At 35.1% G+C, this 19,492-nt stretch overlaps 1 protein-coding gene across 3 annotated transcripts; it reads right to left on the reverse strand.

Moving 5' to 3' along the window:
- Positions 1-5,766: 5,766 nt before the first annotated feature.
- On the reverse strand, positions 5,767-18,551 carry LOC115963108 (ribonuclease J). 3 transcript variants are annotated; one of them, XM_031082000.1, is made up of 17 exons: positions 18,212-18,551; positions 17,045-17,273; positions 16,354-16,477; positions 14,742-14,798; positions 14,308-14,499; positions 14,154-14,231; positions 12,716-12,898; positions 12,512-12,592; positions 11,467-11,532; positions 11,268-11,360; positions 10,562-10,687; positions 10,007-10,120; positions 9,034-9,129; positions 8,856-8,953; positions 8,328-8,776; positions 6,867-7,327; positions 5,767-6,296 (listed from the first exon to the last, which is right to left on the reverse strand). In XM_031082000.1, the coding sequence occupies exons 1-17, from the start codon at positions 18,381-18,383 to the stop codon at positions 6,201-6,203; spliced, it is 2,715 nt and encodes a 904-aa protein (XP_030937860.1). In that variant the 5' UTR covers positions 18,384-18,551; the 3' UTR covers positions 5,767-6,200. The 3 variants fall into 3 exon arrangements, with proteins under 3 accessions (XP_030937860.1, XP_030937861.1, XP_030937862.1); XM_031082001.1 differs by having other exon boundaries at positions 5,767-6,392; XM_031082002.1 differs by lacking the exons at positions 17,045-17,273; positions 18,212-18,551 and having other exon boundaries at positions 16,368-16,471.
- Positions 18,552-19,492: the final 941 nt, after the last annotated feature.

Genomic DNA, 19,492 nt, shown 5'->3' on the forward strand with positions numbered 1-19,492 from the left:
ATATTGTACTTAAGTTTTGTACTTTCTCAAAACTATTACAATATCCCCTTCCACTTTAAACTCACTGAAAAGACTCTGCTCATCACTTGGTGCTCTCTCTTCAGTTACTCTTCATTAATTCTTACATGAAATGCTCTCACATAATCACATTTTCATTAGTTTCTCCCTCTTCCTTAACGAAGAGTTTTTTTATTTAAAGCTAAGCAAATATTGAGAAATACCAACTTCTTTTTTTTCTTCTTCTTCTTCTGCGGTTTTGTTGTATACTTATATTTGATTTCTATGAATGTTATGGATTTATGGTTTTTCAAAAGAATATGAGAAACTCAAGAAAAAAGAGACTTAAGATGCTCAATTGGTCAATTAACTTGTTAGTATTTTGATATTTGAGTGCTATAGAATTACTCCGACAAAAAAATTCTATCAATAATCTTGTGTTATAACTTATAAATATATTGTACTTTGAGTTTTTCTTTGAATTGCAAATCAAAATGATAGTTTTACTTTGGTCCCTCAAGCAAAAATTCTTGGCCACGTCACTGTTATGGACGAAAGAAAGTCGGTTAGAGAAATAACGAAAAAGTGGAAATGAGCACTAACGGCTTCTGAGAGAAGTGTGTATTTGACCTTACTATTTTGAGATTCTTACATAAAATGCCATCGTTTCTTGGCACTTGCGCGCCTTTTCTCGTTGGGACAAAATTTAAAAATTGGGAATATGTTAGGAATACAATATATTGGAGTATCATTATTTATGAACTACAGTATAAAGAAATTTAAAATAGAAGAATTTTTATGTTTATTTTATTTTAGTGTAAATCATATTTCAATCTTTTAGTTTATTTATTATTTTAAATTAAATCACAGACTTTTCTAAATTTTAAATCAAAATCTAAAATTTAAAAAATGTTTTAATTCAAATGATAAACCCATTTTAATATAGAGAATGCTTAAATAACGTGGGTTTAAATTGTTTTCATATTCATATCTCTTCCAGTCATTTGGTACGGAAATAGCATGTGCTTATTATAAATGAACATTATTTCACTTTAAACCACACAATATTGTTTTGTTTAAATATTTTCCAATACCAACTTAAGTATAACAAATTTATGGTTTATAAGTATATAATTTCATTTGAAACTATTATGTTTAATTTGAAATCACCTTTAAACTACAAAAAATGTGACTCATAACACTTAAGGTTTATAATGAAAGACTTAATCGTGAAATTCATACATATTTCACAATAACAGTGGAAAGAGCTTGTGAATTGACAAAGGGTCATACTCATGAAAGGTCGATTATTACCCTACTCTCATTTGAAATTTCGGACTTGTCAATAAAAGTATCCACCATGTGATACCACATTTCACTTTTCTAACATTCAATATAAATTCAACGGTTCATTGTTCAATAACAGAAGCCTAAACCTAGGCCTTTGGTTGGCCCCTTAACAATCATCAACACTAGTGGGGGTTTGTGAATCAATCAGGTGTAATAGTTAACCGTTCAAGAGACTTTGTAGTTCTAGGAATTCCAATCATTTAGAGCATAACGGTAGGCCTGCAAAATGTAAAATATACAAAACAATTGGCACTCTATCATGAAAACAGAATTACAGAGGTTGAATCTGCAACTGAAACGAAGCCTCAAAGTTAACGGCAGAAGCATCAAACGGCAGCGTTTTGTTAAATGAGACACTGCTCTTCTTGATCATACTTGAGCTAAGTGATGTCGTCTTGATCATACTCGCTTTCTCTACGAATTCTGGACTTGCACTGCTCTTCTCTGTTATGGATATTAGTCTAGATATTTTATTTATGGTGTACAGCTGTAATCTGTCAGGTGTTTGTTAGAGTTTGTTAGATTGGAATCTTCTAGAGAAGTTACCAACTATGTAACGTGTAAATAGAGAGTGTGAGTGATGTATTCAGTTATGTAAGCTTGAATATAAGTTTCCTTTTGATTCTTCATCTTCTCTCTCTGTTGTTCACAATCCGCCATTGTTAAACCTTCAAGCTTGCTTTCTTTCATATCATACATACACCCAACACCACTGGCAAAGGACGGCAAGGAGTTGTCGAAAATAATGCCGGAGACGCCATCTGAGACGCGTGGCCAGCACATCAAGATCACTGCTGCAAATACTTAGAAGCTCAACAAATTTTTTCTTTGATTTTATATTCCTAATTTTTCTAACTCTCATGGATTTGTGGTGAAGGTACTCTTGAGGTGCAAGCGTTGTTCAAAAGACCGGTGTGTAGAGAGATGGAAAGAAATAGAGAAAGGAAGAAAGATCCAAAAACAAAGAGAAAATTCATAGTTGAGGTGGGTGCTTTTTAACCTTTGGATGTGTTGTTTGCTACAGGAGAAAAATGGAGGATTTTAAACGGGAGGGGATCTTACCCCTTTCACCACTGCTGCATGATTACTCTTTCTCTTTTTGTTTGTAGCACTTCATTTTGTGATATATTTGATGGATGGGTGATTGATTATGGGTACTGGTATGTGGCTCAAATTTCTTTGATTTTACTGTTATAGGTTTTGCAAGGTTATTCTTGGGGTTGGGGTTTCTTTTTGAGGGAGACAGAGAGACAAATTTTGAGAGAGTTCTTGCTTTACCTCTTCTGGGTTCTTTCAATTTGGGTGATGCATTCTTCTCTAGCGAGATCTGGTCTTAGCTCTAATACCCGGTTGACAGTGATGATATTGGAGAGAGATTGAAGCAACGGAAAGGGGAAAGAAAGACAAATTATAAAGAAGAAAAAAATTGCATTTCACGTGTTGGGTGTAGGGATGGCAATGGGGCGGGGCGGGGCCGAAGGATGGGGTCTTCGTCCCCGCCCCGCATGGTTTTATCTTACCTCATCCCCGCCCCGCCCCGCATGACGGGGAATACTTTCTCACCCCATCCCCGCGCCTTGGGGCCCCACGAAGCCCCGCCCCACCCCGTAAAACTCTACTTTTTGTTAATTTGCCCTACAACTAGTACAATTTTTTTAATGAAACCTATTTCATTAATAAAAATATACTTGAAATTACAACTAAATTTATCCCATAAAATCAAATCAATTTTTAGAAAAAATTGAATAATATATCCAAGTGTTTATCAAGATAATCATTAAAAAAAATAAAAAAATAAAAATCTCATAGTATAACACAACAAAATAAAGGCAGAGAATCACATTGGGTAGAATAAAATATGATAATATTAATATGTTTGTTTAAATAGTAGGGTTTTAGGGTATGAAAATTTTACAATTATAACTTTTAGTAACGCGGGGCGGGGCAGGGATGGGGAGGGGCGGGGCAGGGTGGGTCTAAAAAGCCTAAACCCATCCCCGCCCCGCCCGTGGTGCGGGGCTAAAATCTTGCCCCATCCCCGCCCCACCGCTTTTGCGGGGCGGGGAAAACCCGCGCGGGGCGAAGCAGGGAGGGGCGGTTTAAGCGGGACGGGGAAAAATTGCCATCCCTAGTTGGGTGTATGAGTATGACAGTGGGTATGCTTGGTCAGTAATTGAGATAGAAAGAGAGAGAGAGAGAGAATGACGTGGGTTTTTTTTAGTCTTTAGATTGTTGGTCTGCCGGGTATCTTTCATTTATATTAAAACTGGAGAATTGCAGATTCCTCATAGCAAGATTCACACAGGTTCGGGTAGCTCATGTATATAGAGAAGTGAGCAGATGTGCTGATTTTTTTGGCCAAGAAAGGATGCTGCATGAGGGAGGATTTTGTTATATTTGAAACTTCCCCCTCGGATGAATTAGATTTCTTATATCTGATATCAATGGTTTGTACTGTTATAGGCGGTAGCCACTACTTTGATCTCTGTGGCCAGTTTGTAACTTTCTTTTGGTGTTAATATATCATGCCTTTTAACCCAAAATTTTTTTTTTTTTATTTTTTTTTTTTTTGAGATTGAATCAAACTCGATGAAGATGAAGTAAACAAAGAGAGTAGTAGATGGTTTTAAAAGTAGGAACGGATCGGAAAATCGGTGGTTGAACCATGAAATCGGAGAACGGTACTGGTTGAACCGGTTTTTCTGATACCACTGTAGACCCTTTTTCTTTCTATCAGCTTCAAGGCGTGGTTGAAGATCTGAGCAGATCGGCGTCCCACTTAGGTATTGTACCGGGTGCAATTCACTTCAGTTGTGACACCCACTGACACAACAAAGACATCTTGAATTTTCAATGTCTTGAATAAGGACAAATGATTGGTTGAGGGAGTGGTGGGCTTAACGAAAAGAATATAAAAAAGAATAATGAAACAAATAAAATATGAGTCTCTTTACGGGATGGCAATTTAATAAAATATGGGTTTCAACGAAATAGAAAGGCATTAAAACAGCAAGCTTCTAATCCAATCCTGGTGAAGGTAGTGGAAATGCAAGCCAGAGTTTTTGTATCGTGTGGTGGATCCAAGCACGGAGAAGGCAAGACATGTGAAACAGGTGAAGTGGTCAAAACTAGCTGAGGGCTGGCTAAAACTGAACACCGATGGCTCGGTTATTAGCACAAGTGGGCTCTCGGGGTGTGGAGGGCTGCTCAGGGACAGAGCTGCCCAGTGGATTGTAGGTTTTGCGAAATCTATAAATGTGAATTCAAGTATTGCAGCGGAACTTTGGGCCTTACGGGAAGGTCTGATCTTTTTTTGTATAGAACAGGGAGCCCATGTTGTGGAAATAGAACTTGATGCATCCGCAGCAATTTCCTTATTAGTAGTGAGCAATGTCAATACTAATGGAGATCAGATGTTGATGATTGCAGGGAATTGTTGCTGGGGAGGCAAAATTTTGCGCCAATGCCGCCCAATTGGGATCGGTCTCCGCTGATGTTTTCTCTATTTTTGTAACACCTCCCCTGCTACCTAATAGCTTCTGTATTCTAATATAATGGGCTTTTATCGCCCTAGACTTTGTACCAATGCTGTTGATGTTGGTGTTTCTTGGTTAATATTATGATATTGGTTCATGCTTTCTTTCTTTTTGTAAGATGTTACTGCCAATTGTTCTGTCTGCTTTGCATATTTTACATTTTGCAGATCTACTGTGATGCTTTAAAAGATCTGAAATTCCTAGAACTACAAAGTAACTTGAATTTTTACCAAAAAATAAAGTTTCTTGAATTTTTACCCAAAAAAAAAAAGTCTCTTGAATGGTTAACTTTCACACTTGGCCCAGGTTTAGTGTTTAGGATCCGATATTGAACAGTTGAATTTAATTTGAATGTAAGAATTGTGAAATGCAGTATCGCGTGGTGGATATGACGATGAATAGAGACAACCCAAGTGTTTTTGTTCAAAATTTCTCCGGTTCTCAGAACACTAGTTTCGTTTCAATTGAGTAGAGTAATAATTAGGAGGGGAGGGGGCTAGGGGAGCCATGGCCTCCCTTGACCTTTCATAAATTCTCCCTCCCTCTTGTGTTTTTAGTAAACAAAATTATAATTTTAGACATAAATTTAAACAATGACCCTCCTAGATTTTTACTAAAAACATGTAATGCATTCATATAGTTGAATAATGAATTTGTTGCCTTGTGTTGTGAGTCTCAATTATTTTAACTAGTAAAATTTCTAATCACTGAATAAAAGATCTCTAATAATAATAATATCCTTTCCAATCTTTTCTTTCTATTATAGTTATTTTCACTAAAAAAATTGTTCAAATTGTTACATTCAAGCTTTGCCATTTTTAAGTTTGGTTTTTCGAATACCCAAGTGTAGAAAAAATTTCCTAAGAAGCAAAAAAGAATGAGATTGAATCCATCTAAAACAAAGTGTTATCGCATAAATGTGTAAATACTACCCATAATGTATCTATTTAACTAAAGGATGATAAAGATTTTTTTGGGGAAATTGTACTTTCACCACTAACTATGTTGCAGTTACAATGTATCCCTAAACATCAAAACAGAGCAATGTGTAGGGATACATTTTCGTCAAATGTAACAAAATTCAAAATTCTCTCTTTGGGTCACCCTTCCCTTTCTCAGCTATTCATTTGATTGATTTACAGTCTTTGTGTCCTACAAATCTACTTCACCAATTGTTGTTCCACATTACTGGAGACCTTATAATTATTATGCTGCTGATGGATCTTCATCGTGGTCAGAGCTGTTCAAATTTTAATAGTACATCCATCTTGCTGAATCTTCTAAAAAATTGGTAAAAACAGTTTCCTTCTCTGCCCATCATTTTGCTGCCATTACATCAAGATCAGACAAAATTCTATTCATGTCCTCAAAATATGGCCAGCTCTTCTTGCTTTTCTTCCCATTCTTGGTCTCCTGTTCAAAACAAAAATCTTTTTAATTAGACAAAATTTTACACATGTCCTCAAAAAAAGGCCAGCTCTCCATGCTTTCCTTCCCATTCTTGCTCTCCTGTTCACAAAAATATCGTTGTTAATTAACTGTCAGGAGAGGATGGGAGGGTGTTGCCATCATTAACAAAACAGACAGGGTGAGCGCTTGCCAATTATTTGAGGGCCTGCAAAGGTCATAATCCTAGAGAATTTTCTGATCTTAGTCATCAAAACCATATTTTCTGAACATATTCAAAAGTCTACAAAACTTTTTTTTGTTTGTTTGTTTTTCTTTCTGTATTGGTAAGTTATGCACCTAGTGGATCTTGAACCACAACCCTCCAACCAATTATTGTGGGAGAAGGTACCAGATGAGATCTGGCTCATTGGCTTTAAAACTCAAAATTATGTAGGCAAAGATAGGGACATAAAATCCTAAATATCACATGTGCACACACATATGATGAATGTACCTTCCATCTAGAGGCATTGCTAGATAAGAATTCATAATGACATCCAAAGTTTAAAATAACCAAAAGAAGCAAGAACAAACCTCATATTTCAGAACCAGAGATGTCCATAGAGATTTGCATTGTCCTGGACTTCGATTGATCCCATCAGACAACAAGCTTCCAGATATCTGTTCCCAAAGGGCCATTCTTCCCTTCACAACTTGGAATTTGCTATGCAATTCTCCACGCAAATCAATTAGCTTCTTAACCTCCTCAGGTTTCCATTTATTTCGTTTTACAGGCTTGGAAGAATTTGGCAGCTTTGAGGACTCATCTGTGCCACTTTCAACACTGTCCTTCTCAACCATTGAGACATGTTTTGATCGTGGAATGAAACCATTGTTATCTTTTGCCACTTCATCAACAGGTGACGATGATGTAACAAATGCTTTCCAGAAATCATCTGAATCCTCAGAATTGGAGAAAGGCTTCTCTGCTAAGCTGGCACTTGAAGCTATGGTGTCTTCCTCGGGTAGTAGTCTTTCGAGTTCGTTACCTTCACCTACATGGATCATGTATGATGGGAGGAAAAAAGATCACAATAAAAACCACTGCCAGTGCCAGAGTTTACGAATTAGCCTATGTGTCACAATCCCACCATGAGGATATAGAACAAAAATATTCCAGAGCAATGATACTATGCACCCATCTCAAATTTTAACTTCCAAAGAGAATTACAAAATTGTGTGTGGAAATGTTAGAATATGTAGTTGAAATTAGGTACAGTTACATGGTAGATAGTTCCAGTGGCAGCCACCCCAGAAACAAACACATCAAAATTATATTAGCATGATGCAATTGATCCATTATTGACATACATTGGCTGAATGGTTAAACCGCTGGAGTAACCAGCCAAGCTCCTAAGAACTGTGGTTTTGGAGCAACCAAGGTTAAGTATATTGAATGATGTGATTTGAATTACTTATTGAAAATTTTATGTTCAATATAAAAAATATTAACCTTATAAAACTCAAAGCACTAGGCACTTTATGTGTGTGTATATAAGTACGGACATATAAATGCAGAAATCTCAAATTATCAATTCTCTGTTTTAAGCGTTTTTATGTAATGGACTGCACACTGGGATGAAGAATAACTCTACCAATGTATTGTCACCTTCCAAAATTCAAAAATTGAAAATTCTGGGGTTGTGCAGCAACATACGAAGCCCCACAGATGGAACTTTTGTTCAGTCCCCCATAAATTTAAAACTTCCAATGATTTCCAAAAACACAAGAGAAGTAATGATTGCATCATCTTGGAGTAGATTAAATCATGTCTTAATCTGATGGTGCAAATAAACTTTACTAATATTAGCAGGAAATGTAGCAGGCATCCCCCAAGCACTGAAACATATTCCATTAATTACATGCATGAATGGATTATAGCACACATGAACTGGACATGTAGACCAATCCACCCACAAATGAGCCCTCGCATGCGAGCGCACGCGCGCACACACACATATACATATATAGAGAGAGAGAGAGAGAGAGAGAGACCTTTCAAATTTTTTTGTAAAGAGTGCTCTAACTGTATGTTGGCAATGTCTTCTCTGTGCATCCTATTGGACTGATTTTCTTCTGCATGTCCATCAACCACTTTTCTCAATGCTGATGTTCCATAACCAACATGGGATTTGCCAGATAGCCTTGCATTTACCTCATCAGAAAGAACTGCTGCAGGGTTCTCTAGAGCAATGGCAATGACTTCAGGCCTTTTACTACTGTACTTCCTTACCATCTTCCTCAATAGCTCAGCCACAGTTCTTTCCATGTGGGATAGAGGACAATTCACAGGCAAGCTTGAAAGTGCAGCATGAGCGGCTTTATGGAGTGCATCTAAAAGCTTCCCTTTGTCAAGCCATAAGCATCTTGTAGTGATTCTTATCTTCCCTTTCAAGCTATTCTCTATCATACCATCTACATTTTGAGGGCGTAAAATTTCCATACTGTAAAAGAGAGTTATAAGGTTGCCATTGTATAGATGACAATGATATTGAACTGTACTGCAAGATCCAAGAGGACTACCTGACCACTATAATGCCATCTGATGCAATCCTTTGTCTCTCATCAATGCAAAGTTCTGATGATGTACCAAATGCTTTATCGCCATCACTATACATCAACTGCAATACAAGACTAGATCTCTAAGAATTTTCTAGAATAACTTTTCATTATAGGCAAGGCAAAACCCTTGATCACTAACCTGCAAATTCTCTTTCCCTAGGGAAGCGAAACCACTAGAAAGAACTCTTCTATTTCTCAAATGAGAGACCCCAAGCATCTCCCCATTCTTTATAACCTGATATAATTAAGTCACGTTAAATTTTTTTCATCATATCGTATTATAAATAACATGAAATGTGTATATTGTAACATCAATAGAATCCTAACCAGTATTTTGCATCATAATAGGCATGCTATACACCAAAGTAATTACACAGGACAATCTTCCCTTCCACTTTAATATGAAATTCTGACATGAGGACTTGTTAACCCTAATAAAAGCCAAGCACTAAGAGGAGTTTTTTTCACCCCTAAATTATTGTTCTACAATTCCCTTGACTCGTGGGTCACTTTAAAGACATATAGTTGGATGGAAGCTTCTATATATATATATATATGAATTTAGTGAGCAAAGACAAGCAAAAGGGGGTTATCTTTTTATCCATGTAAAAGATGAGAACAGGTCATACTTGTCCAAAAAAACAAAAAAGAAGACCAAAATAGGTCATGGAAAACTAAAGCCCATTGTGACAAATCTCCCTACTAAGTAAAAAAAAGTACAAAAGCAGCATGTTCATATGCACGATATTAAGTTCTCAATTGTAAAAGGGGAAGGTGAACCGAAGGAACACTCAATGTGACAACAAACCCAATAGCTTAACCTAACTGATCTTGCTGAAAGTATGATTAACCTTACTGATCCTCAATCTAGCCAATAATGAGATGCATAATCTCATTCCAATCTCAACTCTAGCAGAAAAGTCATTGCCCCAGTTAAAGTCCCAACTTAATTCCAAAATGCTTATGTAGTAAAATTGTTAAAATACAATCTCATCATACTGAAAGCCTGATGAATTTCGAAGCTAAGCCAGTCAGATTTTCCTACCAAATCCATTTCATCATGCTAAGCTACTAATCTATCAACTAAACATAACAACAAACCAGTGACTTACACAACTGTGTCGAATACCAGTTGATCTTCCAAGTAATTCATGCTCCTTCAAAAACAAGAGTTCTCCATGTATGGGCAAAAAATGTTGTGGCTTCACAATTTGAAGTATTTCCTCCTGCAGAAATGCATTTCATATTTCATTAGTATCTCATCATATGCAAGACAGAGGAATAAGACAGATGCGTCTAGTTCATGAGTAATGGAAACAAGGCCTGTACATAATAAATTATTTATGAGGCCTGACTAGGTCTCACCCATGGGACCTAGAATTAACCTACAGGCTTATTTATATGCAACTAATTCTCTTGAAAATTTAGTCATCATAAAATGAAAAAGAGAGAAGTGTTCAAAAAGTCAAAACCCAAGAAAACCTAACCATGTCTACTTTCTTTGAGTAATCCTATTATTGATATGACAAAAACATGATTATAAGATATCGGATTTTTGTTGCTCTCTACTATAATTAAACAAAAATGTTTAAGAAGATTAGAAAAAAATAATAAAAATACAATAATGTAGGAAAATTCAAATTTTGAAAACTGACAATGAAACTTACCAGTTCTCCTCGATATCCATGACCAGATGTATGTAGGCCCTCATTCTTCCCCATTACAATTGACGATCCAATCTCTGATATCCGGTTTAACATTTTCATCACTCGAGATTCATTACCAGGGATTACCTAAAGGTATTTTAAAACCAGATACAATTTTATTAACTTGACCATGTAATGAAGCTTAGAAAGAAGATCTAAATGAAACCATAATGAAATCCCCAAAAATCAGAATTCTAAAGACTATAGCTGGGAAGGTTTGTAATTAATTGATTGAAGTAATTATCACCAAAGAATATAGGAGAGAACCAATACTTGAACCTAAAACCAGACTACTTGTAGGAGTTACAATATGAACATATTCAACATGGTCAAACGTCAACCGTCAACACAATGCACTGTTCCTTTCTGATAGAAAGAACATAAAAGAAGAAAACAAAAACAAAATGGAACAGAATCGTAAGGTTTTTTTTTTTAATAAAAATTTTATAACACCCTCTTTCAAACTTTTTCTAAGTGATTGTGCAAAATATTTTGTACTTTAAACACTTTCTGCCCAATCAAAGTAAAAAAATCTGTAAATCTGTTTTCCAAAATTTTCACTAAATAACAACAACAAAAAAAAAATGTAAAGAGAAAATCAGAAAATAATTTTCTCAATGTATACAGAGTTCTGAAAGCAGGCTACAGTTCTGTAAAATGTTGTTACCTTTGCTGAGTACAATATTACATCTTCCTTGCTCAGTTTAAGAGAATGACTACCTCCATACGATGCAAGATTTAAGGCAGCTCGTGGTTCTGCCTGACATATAATATACAACATAGTGATATGCCAGCTAAATTGGTCCAATAAATATAATGCTGTCAATGGAACCAGGCAGCCACCAAGGGCAACTAGAATAACTTACTTGAGAGCCAGTTGTGACAATTAACAAATCCTTTGGAGCATAGGCATCAATATCCTCAATTTTCACCTATAAATTAGAAAGAGTGGAGGACAGAAAAAATCAAGAGCTTGATGAAAAATTTATAAATGAAAGGAGCAATATGAACAATGCTGATATTAATGCAGATTTGTATATGATGATTAGCATTGGCAGACAGATTTATATGCCAATGTTGTTCTTTCCCCATAATTAATCTCATCATAATGAAATTCGGACGAGGACTTGAACTGAAACTTAGTTCAGTTGAACCAGAAGTTACAGAGCCAGTGTGTAATAGCCAGAAATAGAGGCTACTACACTTCCAGACCTTATGACTGTTTCTTTCTTCTCTTTTTAATAACTAACATTATCCTTCATACCAAATAATTGGGGTCGGCCCATGTTCATTACATATTACGAAATTTGTTACGCAAGTCGTTAATCTATCACAACCCTCCCCTTTTAATTGGACTTCAGAGTGCCATACAAAAGGATATGATAATAAAGTATAACAAAGGTGAGGTTAGAGGTTCAAGCCTCCCTATTGCCAATTTGTGATAAAAATTATTATAAAAAAATAAATTAAAGAGTACAACAAAGGTGGATGAAGAAATTGGATCCAACATGTTGGATCGAACTTGCATCCTATGGATGCATCTGATCAAAAAGTTACTACATTGACACTAACAACAGTGGTTCATATTTGACCAACATGTTTACGCAACACCTCAGCAATTATGCCCCTGATGCAGTTAAATGGCAAAGAAGGATTCACATAAACAACCACATTTCATTGGGATTCAGTTTTGAGTTGAGATGAATTTAGTTTAATTCTGTCCAGCCAAATATAGCAGATGGCTGGAAGCCAATTTTTTCAAAACTCTAACATAAAGTGAATTGAGCTCTTAATTGTTCTCTCCCATTAAGTGTCACACCACATAAAAACTTCCAAACTTGAGAACTGTGTAGCCACAAGTAAAAGAAAACAGGCTAAGGGACAGAAGAAATCTTATACGTGTTATTTTACCAGAGTTGATGGATCAATTGGTGCCTTCCCATCCTTCCAAGCTGCATCCAGATATGTCCTTAAGGACATCCCAACAAATACCTATCACAAATCATTATATCACAACTTCTAAGACACATTCTATCTTGAAAATACAAGAGTGCAGAGTATTATAACAAAGAAAAGTACAACTGCATGACATTAGAGGAGCTGGGGAGAACGTACCAATTTTCTGCCAGTTAAATCAGCAGCAGCTTTCACACTTCCAAGGCGGTGTATATTTGATGCAAACTGAGTTGTAATTACCCTTCCCTTAGCTTCAGAAATACGCCTCAACAATGAATTAGCCACGACAGATTCGCTAATTGTCCTTCCAGGTGAGAGAATATTTGTTGAGTCACTCATCATCTGCAAAGTCATGTGCATTAATTGCTAATTTTTCATTTGCTTCTATTCTCTGTGGATAGTTTAAATGAAGCTGTAAACTGAAATGGCATTTAAGTTATTTCCACATTAACACAATATATAGACAAAATCCTACAAAGAGAACATCGGTTAATCAAACAAAGAAGACTACAAAAAACAAAGGCATTATAACCACCAAAGACACAGCAAAAACAAGATATACAAGGCATCAGATGCCAGTCTAAACCTTTCAACCACAAGATTGCAAAAGAAGAGAGAAATTTTGAAACATTTGAGTACAATTTCTAGACACACAAAAACCCTATGTTTGTGAAAAACTCCTCTCCATATAGAAGGCAGCCATACAAGTCTCATATAATCCAAATAAGGTACTTAGCATTTTTTTTTCTGGATAAGGAATTTTATTAATGGAAGGGAACTCTTGAGCTTCCTAAAAATCACAATCAAAGATTCAGCCAATAAAATTATATCAGGATTAGAAAATATCACTCGCCAATAGCATTGACAACATGAATACCTCCTGATGATTTTACTATTAGCACAAAAAGGTGGAGCCTGTTTTTCTAAGGGTAAATAGTGGACCCCTGGAACTAGACCTCACAAAAGGGGTGCAATTGGTTCATTAGGCAACTAACACATGGAGCTCATATTTTAGTGTTTTAGTCCTCGTGAACCCATACAACAACAAAAAAAAAAGCCTTAGTCCCAAAATTTGGAGTTAGCTATGGATCCTTGACAAATTAGATTGGGTTGGCCACATTAATTATTTTTCTCCATTCTATCTTATTTGAAGTCATGCTCTTTGTTACTTCTCTAATTGACATGTCTTCTTTTTTTTTATTACTTCTACCAATGTTATTTTTGCCTTTCCTCTGGCTATTTTCGTTCCTCAAAGTTGATCGACTCACTCTTTTTTACTGGTTCATTACTCGCTCTCCTCTAAACATGACCAAACCATCCCAAGTGATTTTCCCTCATCCTTTCATCAGAAGGAGCTACCGCTGTCTTTAAAAGGATGTCCTCATTTCGAATCTTATCTTTCTATATATTCCCACTTATTCATCTTAACATTCTCATTTCCGCTACACTCATTTTGATGGTTATATTGCCTCTTAACCGCCCAACTCGTGAACCCATACCTCTCCCCCAAAGTGAAACCTGATGAATTTCCTTTTATATGCACTATATCAACATAAAAAATACGAAAAATATAATAAAAAAGATTCAAGTGACTTACCAATGTTACTCCTTCTTTTGAAAGTTCCTCTAAAGCTTCACGATCAAAAACTTTACCATCCAACGGTGTTTCATCAATCTGTTGAACATAAACTCTCATAGACCTTGAGAATGAAAGTAAAGAAGAGGAAAAAGCATATATAAGTTAGTTTTACCTTCCAGTCCCCAGTATGAAGAATCGTACCATCAGCGCAGCGAAGAACTAATCCACAGCAATCAGGAATGGAATGGGTAACCCTGATAGGCTCTATTTCAAATGGGCCAGCCACAAACTTCCTCCGTGTTCTAAATACCCTAAGTCTAGAAGGAACAAAAATCCCGTTCTCCTTTAAACGCTTTTTAATAAGCTGTTGAAAAATAAAAAGTATTACCTTTCTGTACTAGTATGAACAGAAACAAATATTTACACAACCCAAGGATACAAGAAGAAAAGGCTCCAGAAACAGTGACTTATACTTAACTTACAGGAAAATCATTATTGGTTGACCTATCAAGTTTTTGGAAAGCAGCACATTCAAAAAATTTATGTTTGCGTGTGTGTGTGTGCGTGTGTTTATATTTATATGAAATTAAATCCCATGAAAAGTACCTCCATTGTAAAGGAAGATGCAAATATCGGTGTACGAGAATCCAAAGCTGGAATTACCTGTTTATACAGCATTAAACAAATCTGTAACAGCAGAAACACATAAAGAGCATAATGCTTAAAAGTTCAATCCTAAAGTTTAAAGAGAGAGAGAGAAGGATAAGAAGAAGAAAAATAAATCATTTAATTTTCAAGAGCTTCTTGGTCTAATACAATTCTGGAGGCACTTCAGTTTCCTTCATGACTGTTTCAGAAACCATGTGAGTCATTAATATCTGGTTATATACTTTGCAGACACAGTCTCTCTCTCTCTCTCTCTCTCTCTCTCTCTCTAAATAGATTGAGTTAACATTCCAAATAAAAACATGAATAATCAAGAATTGGAAGTCAAGTTTCAACACAATTTTCTACTGCAATTTGGCAGAACCAGAAGCAAACTTGATAAATAATAATAGAAGATTTTAAGCAAATAGTTACTCAACTAAAATGTGGGTCTCACATATTATGAGAGGATGGCTTCATAAAATAATTTACCAAACAAAATAGTCTTCATGTAATCAATTTTTGATAAATAGTCTTCATGTAATCAATAAAATAGAGATATAGAGAAATTAAATTCAATAAAATTCCAACCGCATATTTGAAAGCTTTGAGGTCTCCTTCCTAGTTGTGATTGCCTAGGGTTTATCTTTCTTTATTTCTTGTTCTATTCACTGTTTAATTCAAGATCCAATCTTTTTAGTACCAAACCCTGCCTAAACCCTTAAACATCAAACCCTATCAAAAACCCTTCAAGATCTCATCAAGAACCCTAACTTAGTGTTGAATTCCTAAAGATCCTACAACAAAATAGGTATCTAAGCCACTAAGGCTTCTATCCTGCATTATAAAGAAAATGAAAATGATAAACACTAGGCAACTTGAAACAATAACTAAATACATAAAAGTAATAATTTTAAAATTAAATCATCACATTATGGTAATATTTGCTTCAGGAATTCTTTTGTGGCAATAATACAAGAGAGAGAGATAGGCCTGCTTATCTTTTCGTACTTTCCTTAGTTTAATAATCTGAGATTATCTCAAAGGAAAATAATAAACAGAGTGATACATAAAAAGATTAAATGAATGCACACAGCTTTGCTATGGTAGAAATAAGGAGTGTAGTTAACAATGACAATGGAGACATCACTTAAACAATGCACAATGCCAAATGTATCCTTAAGGTTTGATGACAATTCCATCCCAACTAGCCAACAGCAATGAATCTGGGTCCTACAATTAAACAATGAAGATTGTTTAATTGTTGTCAGAAGTCTTTGTTGAAGCCCATCAGATGCCCTACAACTGCAAGCCATCAGCCAGGGCACCAATTTTTCCCCTTTCACCAGATGCGAGTGCCAATGCAGTGTCCCTCCAAATTCATCAATGATAAAACATGAGAAACAATTTGGCCTCATGCCCCATTACAAAGACTTTGCCACAAAGACTTAATAGACTTAACAAGATAAATAACCAAGTACTAGATCCATCAGTATTCAGTCAAAATATCATTTCCAAGAAGCAGAAGGAATTTCTTTATCTTTTAAGATGAATAAGCAGAAGGAAACTTTACCCAAGGCAACGCACCAATGTGATCTTCATGGCCATGTGTTATAACAACTGCTTCAATTTTGTGACTCCATCTTTTGATAAATGTGGTATCAGGTACAATTTTTTGGACTCCAAGTTCATCATAGCTGAAATACAAGTGAGAAGTATGATGTCAATACATTAGAAAAAAACATGTAGTTAAAGCTAAATCAGCAAAAAAGCAATTTTCAGAGTAAAATATGACAACTGCTCCAAAGTGCAAATGGAAAACTACTTCCTCTAATTCTTTATTCATAATTAATAAAAATCCATTAATGAAAAAGCACAAAAGGCGCAACCCTAGTACATCCACAGGAAGTATACAAAGGAAATGAGCAGGCAAATATAAAAAGGGAAAATTAAGTAAAACCACAATAATGGTTAACAAAAACTCAAGGCATCCAGGAACTAAAGAAAGTCCTTAGTAGAAAATTTTCCTTGTCATGTAAAATTTCCTCCGTAGTAGATGTAGCCAAGAAGAGGGGATTTATTTTACAATTTAGATCAGAATTTGAAATCTGGTAACCCCTTAAAGCAACTAAAGTTAGGACTAGTTTTTGGGGACAAATCCTCCATTAGAAACAAAATCTTTAGATAGAAAACTATAATCAGTAATCACCAAGATGCAATTCTTCAGGATTTAAAGCCATAGCAAACAAGTGTTCAAATCTTACTCTGGAAACATGACACCAGCATCAATCAGTATGTATCGATCATAATTACCCACAAGCATGCAATTCATCCCAATTTCACCCAGGCCACCAATTGGAAGAACACGGAGGGGTGGGCCATCAGACCCCTCATAAAATTGTTCCATCTTGCGCTGAACCGAGTCTTCCATACTTTTCCTTGGCCCATCCATCTTTCCCGATCTTTTACGCGGTACTTTAGATCTACGTGTATCTAACATAAGAAGAAGAAGAAGAACAACAACAACAACAACATCAAAGCCTTAGTTCCAAAATTTTGGGGTCGACATTTAAACTAATATTAGAAGAAACAGCATTTAAAAAAGATGCCAATTCTAAAAAATAACAAAATAACAGAAATTACAATAACCAAAATACAGCTATTCCCATTATAATTCTTCATTTGGGATTAGATTTTAAATTTACACAAATATGCAAACCAAAGCTAGTCCTTAATCCCAGTTTTAAAAATACAAAGAAAGAACAGTCAAAACAAGAACTTTACAATTGGATGCTTATAGTTCTCAACTATTTCAGTTGAAAAAGAAAAAAGCAAGCAATGTTTTCTAAGTAAATGTGAGTGCAAAAAAAAAAACTTTTCTTTTCTTCCACTTTCCCAGCAACTTAAAATTACTAAAAAACTGCGCAAAACAACAAAAACATAGAAGCTTATAGAGATCATTCTCAGCTCAAAAATGAAACGCAAGCATGTTTCCTAAGTGAAGCTAGAATGAAAAACCACACAAAACTTCCCTTTTCTTCCATTTTCTCAGCAACTTCAAATTACATAGAAAATGTGCAAAAATAGTAACCAAAACATAGACGCTTATAACTCTCACCTAATATCACAGCTCAAAAAGAAAAACCAAGCAATGTTTTCAACGCAAACCTCGAATGCAAAACAACATAAAACCTTTCTCCTTTCTTCCATTTTCTCAGTAATCAATCACCAACTTCAAATTACTACGAACACTAAACAATCACAAATTTGATAAATTTTCCGTTATTTAACATTAAATCCAACACAACGCAAAACAAAACTTCTTCTTCTTTGTTTTACTTTTTCTTTCTTTTTTTTTTCTCAGCAACCAAACATAAACTAACCATTACTAACAAAACCAACACTATAGCAAATTCGAAGCGTAGTATTACCTATACTACTAGTATGAGAACCAAGCGAGCACGAAACGAAACGTTTCGTCGTATACTTCGGACGGCACAAGAGGCTGTACGGACACAGCGAGAGAGCTCCAAAGGCAGCCATTCTCTGATGCGAGCTCAGTGCACTCGACAGAGTAAAACCATCACGCAACGCCGATTTCATGTGGTTTCGAAACTTCGAAACGCCGAAAAAAAAAAACGAAACGAAACCCTAAGAGATTTCAGCACTTTGAGCGAGTGAGTGAGTGAGTGAGGGTTTTAAGTATTTTTAGAGCTCTGGTTTCGGAGCGGGAAATGGAAAGAAAGGCTGTGAGATTTTTTTTTGTAAGGTTGAGAAATATATTAATATCAATGCTATTTATCTTTCTGATTTTATCTTTTTTGGTCTAAAATTCTAAGAAACAAGATAACACGTGTGCCACTCAGGATTTTTCCCTCCCACGTGTGGAGAATTTGGTGTAAACGGTGTGTCGTTTTTGTTTGTTTTTATAAAAGTCTACGTATAAGAGACTGTTATTTGCTAGTGCAGAAATGGTTGTTGACGTCTTATCTATTTTACACTACATTTTATTAAAATATTAATTTTTTATTTTTTTAAGAATAAAGTTTAGGTACAAAATTAGGCTACAACCTTATTCAAATTTTTTTATTGAAGGTGAATTTTGACAAATCCACCATTGGATTACATCTTCTTCATATATTTTTCATGCTTGCAAAATTTCTAAAAAATTAAATGTCATTAATAAATTTTTTAAATGTCAAGTTTTTGTAATTTGAAATTATGCATAAAATATGAATTTATAGATCATATAGTAAATAATATACAATTGACACAAAATTTGATATGTCTATTAAGAACATAAAAAACATGCAATTCAACGGTTAGATTGCCAAAATATGTGGTTATATTTATTTTATTGAATATGGTTGTAGCCTTAAATTACAACCAATTTTGAAACTAAACTTTGTCTTTCTTTTAATTGTTTCTTTTTCTTCACACACAACAATCATTATTCACTCTCTACCTTCATCCTTAGGATACGTAAATAAGGAATAAAAAATTATATATAAAATGAATAGTGTTAGTATAAATATAAACAAAAACTATAGCAATCGCTAACCAGGTATTTTTACGCAACTTTGCATTACTTTTTTTTTGAGAAACCAACTTTGCATTACTTGATATTGATAAATTTTAGGTTTAATTGGCTAAAATGTGTGTGTGTGTGTTTTTTTTTTAATTATGCAAATGCGGATGTTAGTGCTCTAATG

Source organism: Quercus lobata, chromosome 10, assembly GCF_001633185.2.
Source record: "Quercus lobata isolate SW786 chromosome 10, ValleyOak3.0 Primary Assembly, whole genome shotgun sequence".
In the NCBI taxonomy this organism is placed as follows: Eukaryota; Viridiplantae; Streptophyta; class Magnoliopsida; order Fagales; family Fagaceae; genus Quercus; species Quercus lobata.